Source organism: Rhincodon typus, chromosome 23, assembly GCF_021869965.1.
Source record: "Rhincodon typus isolate 14 chromosome 23, sRhiTyp1.1, whole genome shotgun sequence".
NCBI classification, from domain to species: domain Eukaryota; kingdom Metazoa; phylum Chordata; class Chondrichthyes; order Orectolobiformes; family Rhincodontidae; genus Rhincodon; species Rhincodon typus.
In genome coordinates this window covers 15,954,634-15,970,621 of record NC_063354.1, presented here as the reverse complement: position 1 = coordinate 15,970,621, position 15,988 = coordinate 15,954,634, and the positions used below count along the sequence as shown (strand labels likewise).

Genomic DNA, 15,988 nt, shown 5'->3' with positions numbered 1-15,988 from the left:
AAACATTTTTCTCTGGTAGCAATGCACTATCATGCATAAATATGCTTTGTGTCCTATGTTGTATTTTCCCACAGTGTAAAAATGTCAAATATGTTGAAATGTTTTAAAGTCGTCATTATAATGTGGCAAAACTTTGAGTCAAATGAGGTTGGTAGTTTAAATAGTAACCTTTAAGTTCTGTGGTTTCCTTTCAGCTTGTTGTTTGCAGCTTTCTGTGCAGTTTTATGAGTTTCATGCAACAGTTGCCTCTTCATTTAAGGAAGTTGTGTGGTATTTCAGTTTCCTGTCACCTGATTGAGTTGGGCTCTGACATGGATAAAACTGGCCTCTTTTATTTCGAGCAAAGGCTGAAATGTAAAGTTGCGATTGAAATGAGGATTCTGTCTGGTATCCCCAATATCTAATGGGAGCAGTTGCAAAATATGGAGCAAGAGACTGTGTATTCAGCAGATGTAGATTCAGGTGAGACTGACACTTATAGCATTGAACTGTGATCTACATAAAAGTGCGACTTAGAAGGGTGGTATTTTTGGGCCTCGACAGGGTATGTTCAAATGTATGATTGTTTCTCATTTGTCCTGCACTATAATTGACGGTGTCTTTGTGTACGTTCATTTTTTTTCAAAATTTCAAAATATAAACACAATATCCATAGATTTAACTTTTTTAATCAGGCTGCGCAACTTTGTTTTATTTCATTAAATGCTGCAGATATTTATTTACGTGAAATACACTCACCAGCAGCTCAATGAAGGAAATTATTTTCAACAGACTTGACTGATCGGGTTTTGGAGAAAGAAGTTATCACTTGGCCGCATTTTTCCTCTATCATTCTAGGAATGTTATTATTTTCTGCCCTTTTATCTGTAACTGCAGTTTTTCCTATAGCTGCAGATTGTTTCCCCATGGATACAATGAGTGACTGCTTCCTGGGTATTTGCTAATTCTATGCTAAGCCCCTTTCATTATCTGACCTGTTGTCTGTCATACATAAGTGTGATTCTGTTTTCACTGTTTTCCTGCCTCCACTTCCACATTGTGCTGAATTTTATGCAGTTTTGACTAAGTACAGGTTGCATCGAGTTTCTTGGAGGGATTATCACCATGAAGAGAAATGAGATCTCTCACCGTATCTTACCAAACATTAACTACGTACCTCACTCCTATGGCATCCCTCATGTTGAATTTCATCCCCATTTTACCATGCACCATTCCCAGATCAACTCATTACTCAACAGATATCTGCCGAATGACCAGCATCGCAGGTGCCTGTGCCATCTATTGATTACTGCTGGGCAATAGATAAGCATTGGCAATCTGATGTTGCCCCTCACTAGCAGCATAATAGCACAGTAGCCATAAAGCCCACTGACCATGGCACATAACTATCATGACTGACACTCTTGCACACACGTAGGCCTAGGTGCTATTTAGTCTCCACGCCAAACTTTTTACTTGTCCTAACAAACATCCCATCTAAAGAACCTCTCTGAGTCTTTGCTACTCTTTCCCAAAGTCCCAGTGGTCATCCACATCTTGTCATTGTCCATGAGGCAACCATGACATGGAGGTAAGCATTTGGATGAGACTAAACATGAGATTTTATAGATATCCGGCAAAAGGGAAGATAAAGGAAATGAATGCAGGCTGCAGCTTGCAGCGACGATGCAAATCAAATGTTGGCATTTTGATCTCGACAGTGCATGATGGTCTTTTACACCATGTACTGGAACCGGGTGTCAATCAGGTCCCATCTGGTTTATAGTGCACGATGCAATTGAGCTCTTTCATCCACAAGGAGAGCTTCCTCCAGCTCAGTGTCCTCATCCTTCTCTTTGGACGATTGCTCCTATTCGCCTGGCTCTTCAGCACCTATCACATGGCCTCATTGCCCACTCTAATTGTGCAGAGCACAGCTGCCAGGATAGAGTGGCATACTCTGTCTGAGTTAGAGTGGGAAGCACCCACCCCCCCCCCCCACCTCCCCAAGGCCATTCCAAGCTGCAATTTGACCTGCAGCAGCCCTATCGTCTGCTCCACCATAGCCTTGGTCACAGAACATGCACCAACCTGGTGAAAGAGAAGTGACAGCTGACTGACCAACACATTACATCCGAAGGAATGTCTGATCCTCTTCCCATCCCAGGCCCATATCCACTTTTCCACACTCGATTGCATTCATTAGAGACTATCACCAAACCTACATGACACATGATGCAGGGATGTCCCTTCCTCCCTCAGCACTTTTGTAAGTTCCACAAATGTTGGGGCACTCTTGGCCACCATTCACCTTCTTTTAAGCTATTGTTCCCAACTCCTGCACCACTGAGATGACAGTATTAGTTTAACTAGCACAAATAGAGTGGTGCAATCCATCTTTGTCCAACATTTGATGTCTTAGCATATTTCCTTAACATGCACTGCATATGTATGAAGAAATGTTTGCAAATGAAATATAGCTGGATATTGCAAACGCATACTTCATGCATTTTCCCTTGTCCTAGTCAAAGTCCTAGTGTTCTGCAGACATGGGTCCCACACTTTCAACCATCAAAATGACACTGACTTTGCCCACCCTGGGCATTGTCCCAGTCAATTATTTGAGGGTGTCACTGGCTAGGCCAGCATTTATTGCTCATCCCTAAATGCGTAGAGGGCAGTTAAGAGTCAACTAACATTGTTGTGGGCCTGGAGTCACATGTCAATAAGGATGGCAGATTTCCTTCTTTAAAGGACATTAGTGAGCCAGATGGACTTTTCTGACAACTGGCAATGGTTTCATGGTCATCATTAGACTCATAATTCCATATTTTTTTATTGAATTCAAATTCCACTATTTGCTATGGTGAGATTTGAAACTGGGTCCCAGAACTTTACCTGGGTCTTTGGATTAACAGTCCAGTGATAATACCATTAGGCCATCACCTCCCCCCGAGCATTTTACCTCACATTACCTAACAGTCCATTTCCACTCATTCCTCACTACCCCCACCGCAGTCTGGAGGCCCATCATGCTGAATGTCACCTCCAACTGTCCTTCCAGGCCCCAAATCCTGACATTACACTTTAATAATGATGCCCACCCTGCTCCTCCACGCCCCCCCCGGTGGAGATCACTGTGGTGGTCACTGCCAATAACCCCCACCTTCCTGTAGTCTACCATACCCTTTGATGCTGCTCTGCATATTCCCCACCAAACACTTTGCGTTTCCCCCATTACAGTCCATGTTTCTACCTCAAAAAATGCTCATCACCCCCTGATTGACAATGAGGACCACCTTGAATTATTCTTGAAGATTGACAGACTGGCACCTGGGATTGTATTCATCCAAGACTCTGACCAACTTCAACAGCAGCCTGACCAGATCATGACCCTGACTGATATGCAATACCTCTCACTGCAGCTGACCCTACAAGAATGCTCATTGCCTGCTCTCCAGATTGCAGTCAGACAGATCCCCTGACTGAATCATGGTGAAACTCCTGGACTGATCATTTAAATAATAGATTACAAGTTTCATAGCATTAACCTACTTTAGGAACTTGATTAATGGATATATCTTTCCACAGATTTGTACTTGTATAAGTACAGTTGTTAATTATTCATTTTCTAACCTGTTAGATCCCAAAAAATAAAGACGTTGTTGAAGAGAGATAGCAATAAAGGCAATTTATATGCTAACACAAACCAAAATTAAGTTCCTAACTACATTTGTTTTTTCTGGCATTCAAATGTCACAGAACAAAATTGCATTTCTATAATACTTTCGACAACATCAGGGTGTCGCAAAATAGTTACAAACAATTTTGGACTTTTGTGGTACAAGACATGTGGATTGTCCACAATAAGGCCTTACAATCTCCAGTGTTATAATGACCAAGTAATTTGTTTTCATGTATTGCAGGAGGCTCCCTAAGGAGTCAACCCAAAGCCAATTCTGGACAAACAGCACAGCTCCTTAAGATTTCTTTAGAGGATTTAGTGAGTTAATTTCACATGCTTAATAAAATCAATTATGTGATTTAAATGCCTCATTATCATGAATTAATGTGGAATAATGAATTTCTGATCTGAAGTCAAACTGCACCGTAAGGCTGGGTTGCATTTGCTAAATTGCAGAAATAGATTATAGCATTAATCTAACAGATGTGCTATGTTCTGGTACAGTCTAATTACCATCTTGGTTTTCACAGAGGTATATAATTTTGAGTGGGATAATAAGTTATTGTTGGTGAAGTACTACACTAGAATTATATTGTGGCTTCGAGGACACCACAACTGCAAAGGAATTTTTAGACATCAGCTGTGAGGTTTAATTACAGGCTTAAATTAACTGCCAATTATCTGTCAAGGAATTACAGTGGTGAACCGAGGAACTAAGGTTAAGTTTGGATTTTTCTTCAGGTGGCAGGGGCTTTGAGTGCACTTGCTGGCTCAAATAGTTTGGTGTTGTGGGCAGTGCAATGAAGTTTAATTACATCATGTCTTAAATGTACACAACATCACAGGGCAAGTGCAAATTTGTTTTTCAACTGTGGTCTAGTGGAGAATCAATTGCATAGTGTATAGATGACAGACATCTTTAAACAAATGACAAAGCATTATTGTAACAGGGGAGGTGATGGCCTAGTGGTATTATCGCTGAAGACCCAGATAATACTCAGGATATTTGGGTATGTCTCCTGCCACGGCAGATGGTGGAATTTGAACTAAAAAAAAATCTGGAATTAAGAGTCTAATGAGGACTATTAATCCATTGTCAATTGTTGGGAAAATCCCATCTGGTTCACTATTGTCCTTTAGGGAGGGAAAACTGCCATCCTTACCTGGTCTGGCCTACGTGTGACTTCAGACCCACAGCAATGTGGTTGACTCTTAACTGCCCTCTGGGCAATTAGGGATGGGCAATAAATGCTGCCTGGCCAGTGATACCCTCATCCCGTGAATGAATTTTTAAAAATCCCAAACGAGATTCTGGAGATAAAAACTACCTGCCCACAAGTTGTTTCCAGGTTTGTCCATGAACCAGGGTTTGACAGACTATTTAATTTTTTTTATCACTACTTGAACCTTGAAATGGTTATAGTTACTTAAATTTATTGGCTTACATTTCAGTTGCTCCTCTTACATGGTAAGAATGAATTGAACTAAAATCCTTAAAATTACCTCGTATAAACAAGCTTCTCTGTTTATTATGGATATCTGGACATGTTATGATATGGAATTTACATTTTAATACTATCTATAATGGTTTAGCACAGAATTATTGGAAAGCTGGTTGGAGCCCTCTATTCAAAATGATATAACTAATTTTGACTTTGTGGAAAGATAGCTTGTCTCAGCTGTACACTCTCCAGTTCCTCTTTCCAGGAACCTGAGCTCATCCAAATCTTTGCAGCCCATATCCAAACTAATATGCACTAAGTTCTATCCAATTTTGATTCTCATGCTTGCTCACCTACAAGTGTCTCCTGACCTGATAACCTTTCATCCTTGTGCTTCAAACCCTGTTGGATCCACTGTATCCGTACCCCAGTAGCTTTTTCAAGTGCTTCCTAAATACCTTTGCCCTGTTATGAATGGGTGTGCCTGAACTCTGAACTTTGAAATCCCTCCTGAATCTCTGTAGCACGTTGCTTCTCTCTCCTCCTTTAAATTGCTGCTTCAGTCTGAGTTTTTGGACAAGCTTTGGGCCACTTGTCCTATTGTTGCTCAGTGTCAAATTTTGTCTGGCAATGCTGCTGTGAGGTGCCCTGGCTTGTTTATAAATGAAGTATGTAAATGCAAAATGTTGTTGAATAGAACATATACCAGAGGCTGACAGTTTTTGACATGGGTGCGACTTTATGGGCCACTTCCAATAAACCATTAAATTGCAACATTTATGATTTCGGGGATACCAATAATTATTGAATAGACTGGTTAAAATGACCAAAAAAACCTATCTGGACATTTACTGATCGGAGAAATCGGTTTTTGCTCTTTCCGAACAGATCAGAACTCATTATCATGTGCTTCTCTGCAACCTGACCACGAAACCAACATGTCCCAGGAAACGCCAAGTTACAAGACAGAGGGAAAAAAAAGAAAATGCATTACTTCCAAAAATAAAGAGCATTCTTCAGTTTGGTGCTCAGGAAATGAGATGTCAAATTTGCAGTCCGTGTATGAAGAGATGCAGCTATTTGAAAGTCGACGACCTCTGAGAGAACTTCCTATTAATTTGACAGAGAAAAGAAAAGTGAGGTCAGTTCTGCACCTTTGCAGTAATGCCTTGTATTTATGTTTGTAAAATTGGTAAATATAACCAGCTGTAGTGTCCTTCCATTTTATATAGAACTTGCTTTGGATGCTATTTCCACAACATTCACCTACAGTAAGGAATAGATGAAAAAAAGCTTTAAAAGGTCCAAGGTTATTCAAGAGATCCCAATCTACATGCTGCAATGAAAAGATCCCTGAAAACTTGAATGGTATTGTTCCTAATGTGTTGCCTGCCATATTGATCTCTATTATTACCTATGTCCAGTGCGTTCCTTGTTTCTCTTCTGTCTGATCACTCTCCCCTTGATATGAATGTACAAATTAGGAACAGGAGTAGGACTGTTCCTGTTTCCCCAGTTTGGGATTATAGCTGCTGGAAGATATTGACTAGAGGAGATCACACACTCATATGTTCAAGGTTTCTCAGGTTGTCATGGAAGCTTTGTCTCTCAAGGCCCTGGAACTACCATATCATTAGGATGTGGGTGTCATTGGCTGGGCCAGAATTCATTGCCCTTTCTTAATTGTTCTTAAGAAGGTGGTGGAAAAGCTTTTACTTTAACCACTACATTAATTGTGGTGCAGGTATATCCAAGGGGCTGCCTAAGAGGAAATTCTATGTTTAAGAATCGCCAATTGCAAAGAAATGGTAATACAATTCCAAGTCAGGATAGTTTGTGGTTTGGTATGAAATGCGCTTGTGGTGATGTTCCTGTACATTATCTGCCTTGTCCTTCTCAGTGCTAGATGTTACAGGATTGAAAGACACTATTGAATGAGGCTTTTGATGAGTTGTTGAAGCATTTTTTAGTTCTGAAGAAGGGTCACTGGACCCGAAACGTTAACTCTGATTTCCCTCCATGGATGCTGCCAGACCTTCTGAGTCTCTCCAGCAATTTCTGTTTTTGTTTCTGATTTCTAGCATCCGTAGATCTTTTAGTTTTTTGCATTTTTTGCTGTTATGTGCAGTGCGCCCTGCACTGGTTCTGGAGGCAGTGCGTGTTTCAGTTGGTGAAAGAGTTGCCAATCAAATCTGTTGATTTGTGCTCTATGATGCTGATCTGCTTGACTGCACAATTTGAGGAATAGTGTAACAAAGCGTAGTCCCTTACATTCCTGAGTTGTGCCTTGTAGTGGCAAATTTTGGGGAGACAGTAGATGGGTACCTTGTGACAGCAGTCTAATAGTTTCTTGTAGCCACTGCATTTGTATTACTGGCCCAGGAAGTATATGCCAATGCTATGCGTAAAGGATTGATTTGCACTCATGCACTTCACAGTGGGTTGTGATGCTCATGAGATGGCTCCTGGTACTTTGTGTACTGAGCCAGAACTAAATCCTATATTTTCCCATGATCTGATCAATAACTGGTGACTAGGAACGTAAGAACAGGAGTAAACCATTCAGCGGCTCAGGTCAATTCCATCATTCAATGAGATCATGACTGATCTGTATACCTGCCTTTGGCCCATATCCTTTAAAACTTTTGTTCAACAAAACTCTACATATTTCAAATTGGCTGTAAATTGGGAGAGGAGAGTCTTTGTGCTGACGGTAAGCATGCAGGTGCTGTAGATGGTAAAGAAGGCAAATGATATGTTGGCCTTCATTGCAAAACGTTTTGAGTACAGGAGCAGAGATGTGTTGTTGCACTTGTATAGGGCCTTGGCGAGGCCACACTTGGAATATTGTGTGCAGTTTTGGTCTCCTTTTCTGAGAAAGGATGCTCTTACTCTTGAGGGAGTCCAGAGAAGGTTTACCAGGCTGATTCCGGGAATTGTGGGTCTGACGTACGACGAAAGATTGGCTAGGTTGGGATTATTTTTGGTAGAGTTCAGATGAATGAGGGGGAAATCTCATAGAGACTTATCAAATTCTAACAGGACTGGACAGGGTAGATGTAGGGAGGATGTTCCCGATGGTGGGTGTGTCCAGAACCAGAGGTCACAGAATGAGGATTTGGGGTAGATGATTTAGCGCGGAGATGAGGAGGAATTTCTTCACCCAAAGAGTAGTGAGCCTGTGGAATTCATTGCCACAGGAAGTAGGAATGTATTCAAGAGGCGATTAGATTTAGCACTTGGGGCGAATGGGATCACAGGTTATGGGGAGAAAGCAGAATTGGGCTATTGAGTTGGATGATCAGCCATGATCATGAAGAATGGCAGAGCAGGCTCAAAACACCAAATGGCCTCCTCCTGCTCCTATCTTCTATGTTTCTATGTTTAAAATTAACAACTGATCCTCTATCCACTGCCATTTGTGGAAGAGAGTTCCAAACATCTACCACCCTTTGTGTGTAGAACTGCTTCCTAATATCTGTCCTGAATGGTCTGACCCTAACTTTCAGACCATGCTCCCTCGTTCTAGAATCCCCAAGCAGTGGAAATAATTTATCTTTATCCACCCTGTCTTTTCCTGTTAACATTTCAAAGGTTTTGATTAGGTCATCCCTTAATTTTCTAAATTCTGGAGAAAATATGTCTAATTTGTATAATCTCCCCTCATAACTTATCATTAACAGGAATCATTCTTGTGAACCCGTGTTGTACCCCCTCCGAGGCCAATATATTATTCCTAAGGTGTTGTGCCCAGATCTGCTGACAGTGCTGCAAGTAGGGTCTAAACAGGGTTTTATATAACTGCAGCTATTCTGCAAATATTTACTTGGAGGGGAGCTGGAGAGCAATGGAGAGGAAGGTCAGCAGACTGCCTTTGGGGCTAAATAGGCTCTAAGATGATAACCTCTGAATATGGAACTGAGGGTCAGCCTGTCTACCATCATCGGTAACCTGTTAGCTGAGTGTAACCATGCAAATTTCCAGTCTCAGAGTACAGTTTGGATTATGAATGGGACCCTGAGAAGGAGACATATGAAATCACAAGCTAACCCTTTTGGTGGTTGAAAGCCTTGATATATACAACTTGCATCAAAATTCTTTGCACCAAGGTAAGTAAGGTGTGTCCCTATCCCTGTAGGGAGAGCCTGTGCAAACCTTTTCAGACAAACAGAAATTTGCTGCAGGAAAGTTGCTCAGAGTCTTTGTTCGAAAACTTTTAAACAACCTGGTAGATTTACAGCTCAGAACAGTACGGCAAAGGAGCAGGCCCTTTGGCCCATCATGTCTGCGCTAACCACAATGCCTATCTAAACTAATCCCATCTGCCTGCATATGGTCCTTACCCCTTTTTTCCCAGCCTGTTCATATGCCTACTTAAATGCCTCTTCACATTGCTATTGTAATTTATTCCTAATCTAATTCTTAGCATTAGTTGTCAAGGAGAGTGCTTTATGTACTGTACTCATTTATTGATTGTAATTCAACAACAATTGAAAATAACTGCTTGATGAAATGGAGTGAAATGAAATGGGAAACTCCATAAATGGATCCTGCAGGAACATCTGTATGCTTGAAGTACAAAGCAAGCACTTTGGCTTGGAGGGATATAGGCCAGGAGCAGGCAGGTGGAACTAGTTTCGTTTGAGATTATGTTCGGCATGGACTGGTTGGACCGAAGGGTCTGTTTCCGTGCTGTATGACTCTATGACTCTATAACTGTAAAATCATCGCAACATTTCTATGTGTTTCCGACACTCAGCTGACTGAATAGTAAAAGAATCCTTTTACTTTCCTGCCTGTTTCAGGTCACGTCTTAACTCTCAATGTCCATTTGAGAGCATGTTTGGAATTTTCTACAGGATGTGTTTAAATTCCAGATTGATAATGGTGCAATTGTTATTCCAATTGTCATAGGAGAGAAGAAAAACTCATGGAATGGTTTTGACCGAACAAGTGTCTACAAATCAAAGGAAGTCTTTCAGATACATACAATTTAAATATCTCTTACAACTGATTTAATTTTTAGGATAGTTTGGGTTCATTATAATCCACCATAATTAATCCCTATAATAAGTATGATCTAAAAATCTATTTCATCTATATATTATCCAGCACTTACTTATAAGTAAGAGATCTCATCCTTTTATTCAACCTATTAACAGAGAGAAGAGAAAATGTGACACTGGATCTCTCAGCAACTGGGGGAGCTGGAAGCAAAGCCAACAGAAATCATTGACAAGGTTCAAGGAAGAAGTGAAAGATGTCATTTCCTGGTTCGAACTGTGGAGGAGTTCTCTGAATGAAATAGAAGGTGCGACTGATTTCTTTGGTGCGGAATAACATTCACAGCACAGCAAACATCAAGGTGCTGAGTGCTTAGGTGAAAACTGCTTTCAGAAAGCGTTTCCATTGGGAGGAGATGGAGATATATTTCAGTCAAAATAAAAATCTTTTGTTTAAATATCTAACCAAATTTGATACGTAGTAAGATTTTTTTCAAATGTCTCTCATCGAATAAATTGATGAAAAAGAAAATTGGTGTCAAATACAGAATAACAGGTATTTGTAGTTAGTGAATCATACAATGAATAGTGATTGGGAGGTAATTAGAACACTTCATTCAGGTTGACCAGATAATAATAGATAGCAACAGGGAATTGTGCACAAGGAGTAAAGGAAAGGCCTTTTGATTATGCAATGCCTTTCACAATCCCAGAATATCCCAAACCATCATCAAGCCAAGAAAATATTTTTAAAATGCATTCATTGTTGTGATGTAAGTAAAACCACCAACCAATTTGTGAATAGCAAGGCCCCAAAATTGGCAATGATGATAGAGTTTTGCTGATGTTGAGTACTGGGCAATAGTATGACTAGAAGATACAATTAGTTTTTACAAATCACATCAACACTACACAGATTACGCAGCTTTAAAGCTTAAAATTTATTCAGAAGTTATGATGTCTTTCATCTAAAATGCATTGTCAATTTTGAAGATTGTGAAGAAAATAATATTCAGTATTGTGTTCCCATAATATTTAACATGAAATGAAAATTTGTATTCCCTCTGGCATCTTCCCAATGTAACTTTGGAAAGAAAAATGCCAGAAAGATTGGCAATTAGGCTGGGACCCAGATCCAGTCATTGGGGATGACTTGTTAGGAATGGAGCTTTGTAACTACACAAAGCAAGGCCAAAATATAGAAGAGGCCATGGGAGGGGCAGGGACACCCAATAAGCCTGGCCCCCGAAGAAAACCTGGTTTTGGAGTAGCAGAGAAACCCCTTATGCCACTAAATGTACCACACTGTGAAAATGGCCTATCTGGGTGAACTGAAGAAGAATTGAACAGTATTATTTCAAAAAAGGAGCAAATTAAATCCAACTCTGCTACCACAACATACCTTCAAGATACTTCTGGGGGTCAGGGTGAGGTAGGTTTAAATCTACCAGCAGGTCACTTTTACTAACAATCACAGAAATTGCTGGAGGAACTTAGCAGGCCTGGCAGCATCTGTAGAGAGAAAAACAGTTAGTGTTTCCAGTCTAGTGACGTCTTGTCAGAACAGGTCACTTTTCCATCTCCACAGTGAGTGGGCATCATAGCTAGTTCTCCAGTCGTCTCTGTGTCTGGCAAACAGTGGGATCAGCAGCAAGATAATGCCTGACCTGCTGAACTATTTCTCTAGCATATTTTTTGTTTTCCTCCCAGGTGAGCACTTCTGTCAGTGTTTTCGGAACTTGGGTCTCACTATTTGTGTCATGTGACAAACACACACAGGAAAAATGCTCGTTGCCTCTAATGTTGATATTTACCACATTGCAATGAATCCATTCTCTGATTTCCTTGAACGTAATAGATCAATAACACATGAAGGACAATTGTCTCCACTGTTTGGAGTAGAACGATTTCCTCATACTCACATTTTGTCAAACAGCTGGAGCATCCAAGACACCTGTATTTGTAAATTAGGATCCACAGGCTATGTATTTCTCATTGAATATTAATAATAATTTGTGCCACCTTTAATATACCAACAGAGATTAGTGTTAGACTTAAGAGTTATCCATCAACTGATTTGTGCAAATCCGTAAGTAAATCAATTTCAAACAGTGCAAACCAGACAGCAAGAAATGTAAGGGCAATTAGAGCTATACGTTATGGCTGGACTGGTGGAATTTGTAGGCCCTTTGTGGCCTTCCAAACATAGTTTGGACACCCTGCTTTATACCAAATTTACAAAAGTACAGACTTTCTCCTCACTGTAGTATTTAATAAATGTACGCTGTTAAGCATAGCTCGGTAATGAATGACTTATATAGGTGACACATAACACAGGATTTCTGTGCTAAGGAATGGAAAGTGCTTTGTCATTTTGGAGCATAAAATGAAATAATAATTGGATTTTTGAGTACGACAGAGATTGAACTATTTTAGTTTTAGAAGTGTGAGAGTGTGTGGGCTGGAAAGGTGTATTAATTCACCGTTTTGTTCTGTGCTGCGGATTAGGTCACTATGGCACCGGCATCCAGTCATACTTCACTTTTCTGCGTTTTTTGATCTTCCTGAATTTTTCTGCCTTTCTTCTGGTTGGTGGATTTGTGCTCATCCCATCCATCTATATCAGCAAAATGAAACTCAACCTGACAGCCACAGAACAACTGAGGAATAGTGAGTATGGCGAGAGTTTGTGCAAAATGAAAGCAGACCATAAACACAAGTCAGTTTGAGTGCCAGAGAACAAGGTGCAGGGCTGGATGAACACAGCAGGCCAAGCAGCATCATAGGAGCAGAGAGGCTGACGTTTCGGGCCTAGACCCTTCATCAGAAAAGGGGGAGGGGAAGGGGGTTTTGAAATAAATAGGGAGAGAGTGGGAGGCGGATAGAAGAGGGATAGAGGAGAGGATAGGTGGAGAGGAAACAAACAGGTCAAAGAGGCGGGGATGGAGCCAGTAAAGGTGAGTGTAGGTAGGGAGTTAGGAAGGGGATAGGTCAGTCCAGGGAGGACGGGACAGGTCAAGGGGGCGGGATGAGGTTGGTCGGTAGGAGATGGAGGTGCGGCTTGAGGTGGGAGGAGGGGATAGGTGGGAGGAAGAACAGGTTAGGGAGGCAGGGACGAGCTGGACTGGTTTTGGGATGCGGTAGGGGGAGGGGAGATTTTGAAACTTGTGAAATCCACATTGATACCATTGGGCTGCAGGGTTCCCAAGCGGAATATGAGTTGCTGTTCCTGCAACCTTCGGGTGGCATCGTTGTGGCACTGCAGGAGGCCCAGGATGGACATGTCGTCTGAGGAATGGGAGGGGGAGTTGAAATGGTTCGCGACTGGGAGGTGCAGTTGTTTATTGAGAACCAGTTTGAGTGCATTTTCTATGTATCTATGTTTAGCTGCAAAATGGGATTAACCATTAAATTGACAGGTTAACAACATTGTTGCTTGAGGTATGTACACTATTAACCATCCATTTGACCACCAATGCAGGAATGGGTGTACAGATGGTGAGCAGTATTGCAAATTCAGGGGATCAGTTTTACAATATTTTGTTTAACTGTCCATAAAGGACAGTATTTGTTTTGGGAGAGGGGATTTACAAGAGTATTTGAGAGTTTCTTTCTGGAATAAGCACACCCCTCTTACTCCTTCATTGGGTGCCCTAAGCTTTGTTTCAGGTCAATTTAATTCCTGAGGTGCTAATTTTTTAAAAATGTCTCTGCTATTTGTTGCATTTTAATTAACAAGGAAAATTTGTGAAACAGCTATCCCTGTTACCACTATCTTAAGTTGTCCTGTTTGGTAGTTAGAATCTTATATCATCTTGAAGACCATGGAACCAGAAAATCGATGTGTTAGCCAGATATTTCCTACAATAGAATGACCTTAATCCACACCCTTGGTTCAGTCTTTAGGGCACAGGAAGTGGAAGGTAATGCATATAAGAAGTTCTATTCTATGGATCTTCAGTACAAGCAGCTATCTCAAAATGAGCAGTGTCCCATTTCGACTATCTCAGCTGTTTCTAAACTGAGCAGTGCCCTATTTACAATGTCACTGCTATTACCAGACTGTGCATGCCCACTTAGAATGTCACTGCTATTTTTAAACTGAGCAGTGCCCATTTACACTCTCACTGCCATTATTAAATTTGATAGTGCCTCATTTATAAAGTTGTTGGTAGATTTAGACAGCATCAAATGTTATCTTTTGCAACAAAACAGGAATTGCTGTAAAAACTCAGCAGGTCTGGCAGCATCTGTGGAGATAAAGCAGTGTTACTGCTTCATGTTCAATGACCCTTCTTCAGAACTGTTCTGGACTCACATGTAGGGCCAGAGCAGGTAAGGATGGCAGATTTCCTTCCCTAAAGACAAGTGAACTGCCTGGGTTTTAGCAACAAAAGAAAGTGCCAGATTTATGGTCACCACGACAGAGACTAGCTTTCCAGGTTTCTATTGAATGGTTTCAGACCCCATCAGCTGACAGAGCAGTATACTTGCAGCTATGGATTTGCTAGTCCATTGACTTCACTATGATGACACCATCACCCTAAAATGTCCATTGTGCCGAAATGAGCTCCCATCTCATGTCACCCCATCGGTGTGAGGCTCCTGACCCCCTTCCTGGGGTCTTGCATTACTTCGCTCCCAGCCAGGTTCAGATCTGTCACTTGTTTTACAATTGAACTTTAGCATTTGGTGCTCAACACACCTTTGCACTATCATTGTACCAGCTCACAATACATTACTCAGCTGTCAAGTGAGATGCTGAAGACTACTCAGTAAAACAGCAGGAAAATCACTCATATTCTATATTTCCAGTTTCCTCTTCAGCACCTGAGTGTTTCAAGTACAATCCTTATCTTCAGGGCTTGGTTCCTTTTTATGCGTACATCTTGGATCTGTTCTCTGGAACGGTATGTAATTATTTAAATTAGAAATATGATCAAAATTAAACACTTTGGGCAACATTGGGATTATTTAAAGCCAGTTGAGTGATTGTCAGTTCCCATTTGACAACAAACTACAATTGTATTTGAACTCATGAACTCTGTATGGTTGGTCCAGTGACCTAATAACAGTGTAATTCAGGAAAAGAACGAATGCAACCAAACCTCCTCACACAAGAGCTGTGTTATAAAAACAGAAGAAAATTTATATTGAATACACCGTGGAAATGGAGGTGTAGTATAACCACATAACCTTAATAACTACCATATGTTTGTGTTATGCCCACAAATATCTACTTCAGCAACTGCCATTATTTCCTCTTGGTCTCTGCTCTAAGTTATAATTGAGGCTTGGAAGAAATTGTCCCTAAAACATCCCTACTGGTCTCAGTAAACTGCAATTTAGTCAATTAGTTCAGTTAATTAATGAGAGCTGGCATTCCTAATCGAAAAGCTGTTTTGTATTTACAGTTGGTGATGCAGAATCACAGAATAATGGAAGTCCTGATTGATTTGGTACACAGAATTAATTAAGGCTGTCAATGCTTTATAACTAGATGTTTTCCTTGCTGGAATTCTCAGCCCCTTGATAATCTCTGGGGAATATACGTCGGCAACTGGTAAAGTGTGATTTTTTTTCAAAACTAGAATCGCACACATTACCACTTAAAATTGCGGTGTATGATCAAAAAAGACAAAAGGCAGAATGTGGAAATTGCTGAAAAAATTTAAATGTAAATATCATAAGTACAAAAGGCAAATTAAGTTTTTCTTTTTTCATTAAAAGCATGAAAGTAACCCACTGCTACTATAGCCACTGAACCATAATTTGCGAAAAAATGTTTTAAAATGGTTTAAAGAATTTGGACAATTTAACCTAAATTGCTATATTCATAATTACTACCATAAAGCAGTAACATTGTCCCATTCTCTGTC

At 40.6% G+C, this 15,988-nt stretch overlaps 1 protein-coding gene across 2 annotated transcripts in view; it reads left to right on the top strand.

Annotated features, from left to right (window-relative positions):
• Nucleotides 1-289: 289 nt before the first annotated feature.
• Nucleotides 290-15,988, top strand: part of LOC109939080 (transmembrane channel-like protein 7) — a 38,951-nt gene continuing 23,252 nt past the window's right edge. The window contains exons 1-6 of one of the 2 annotated variants that reach the window (XM_048611017.1): nt 305-462; nt 3,906-3,982; nt 5,995-6,247; nt 10,269-10,417; nt 12,618-12,779; nt 14,925-15,019. In XM_048611017.1, the coding sequence (XP_048466974.1) occupies nt 6,045-6,247; nt 10,269-10,417; nt 12,618-12,779; nt 14,925-15,019 (609 nt within the window). In that variant the 5' untranslated portion in view covers nt 305-462; nt 3,906-3,982; nt 5,995-6,044. Of the gene's footprint in view, nt 463-3,905; nt 3,983-5,994; nt 6,248-10,268; nt 10,418-12,617; nt 12,780-14,924; nt 15,020-15,988 lie in introns of both variants that reach the window. The other variant, XM_020537365.2, reaches the window with a different exon arrangement.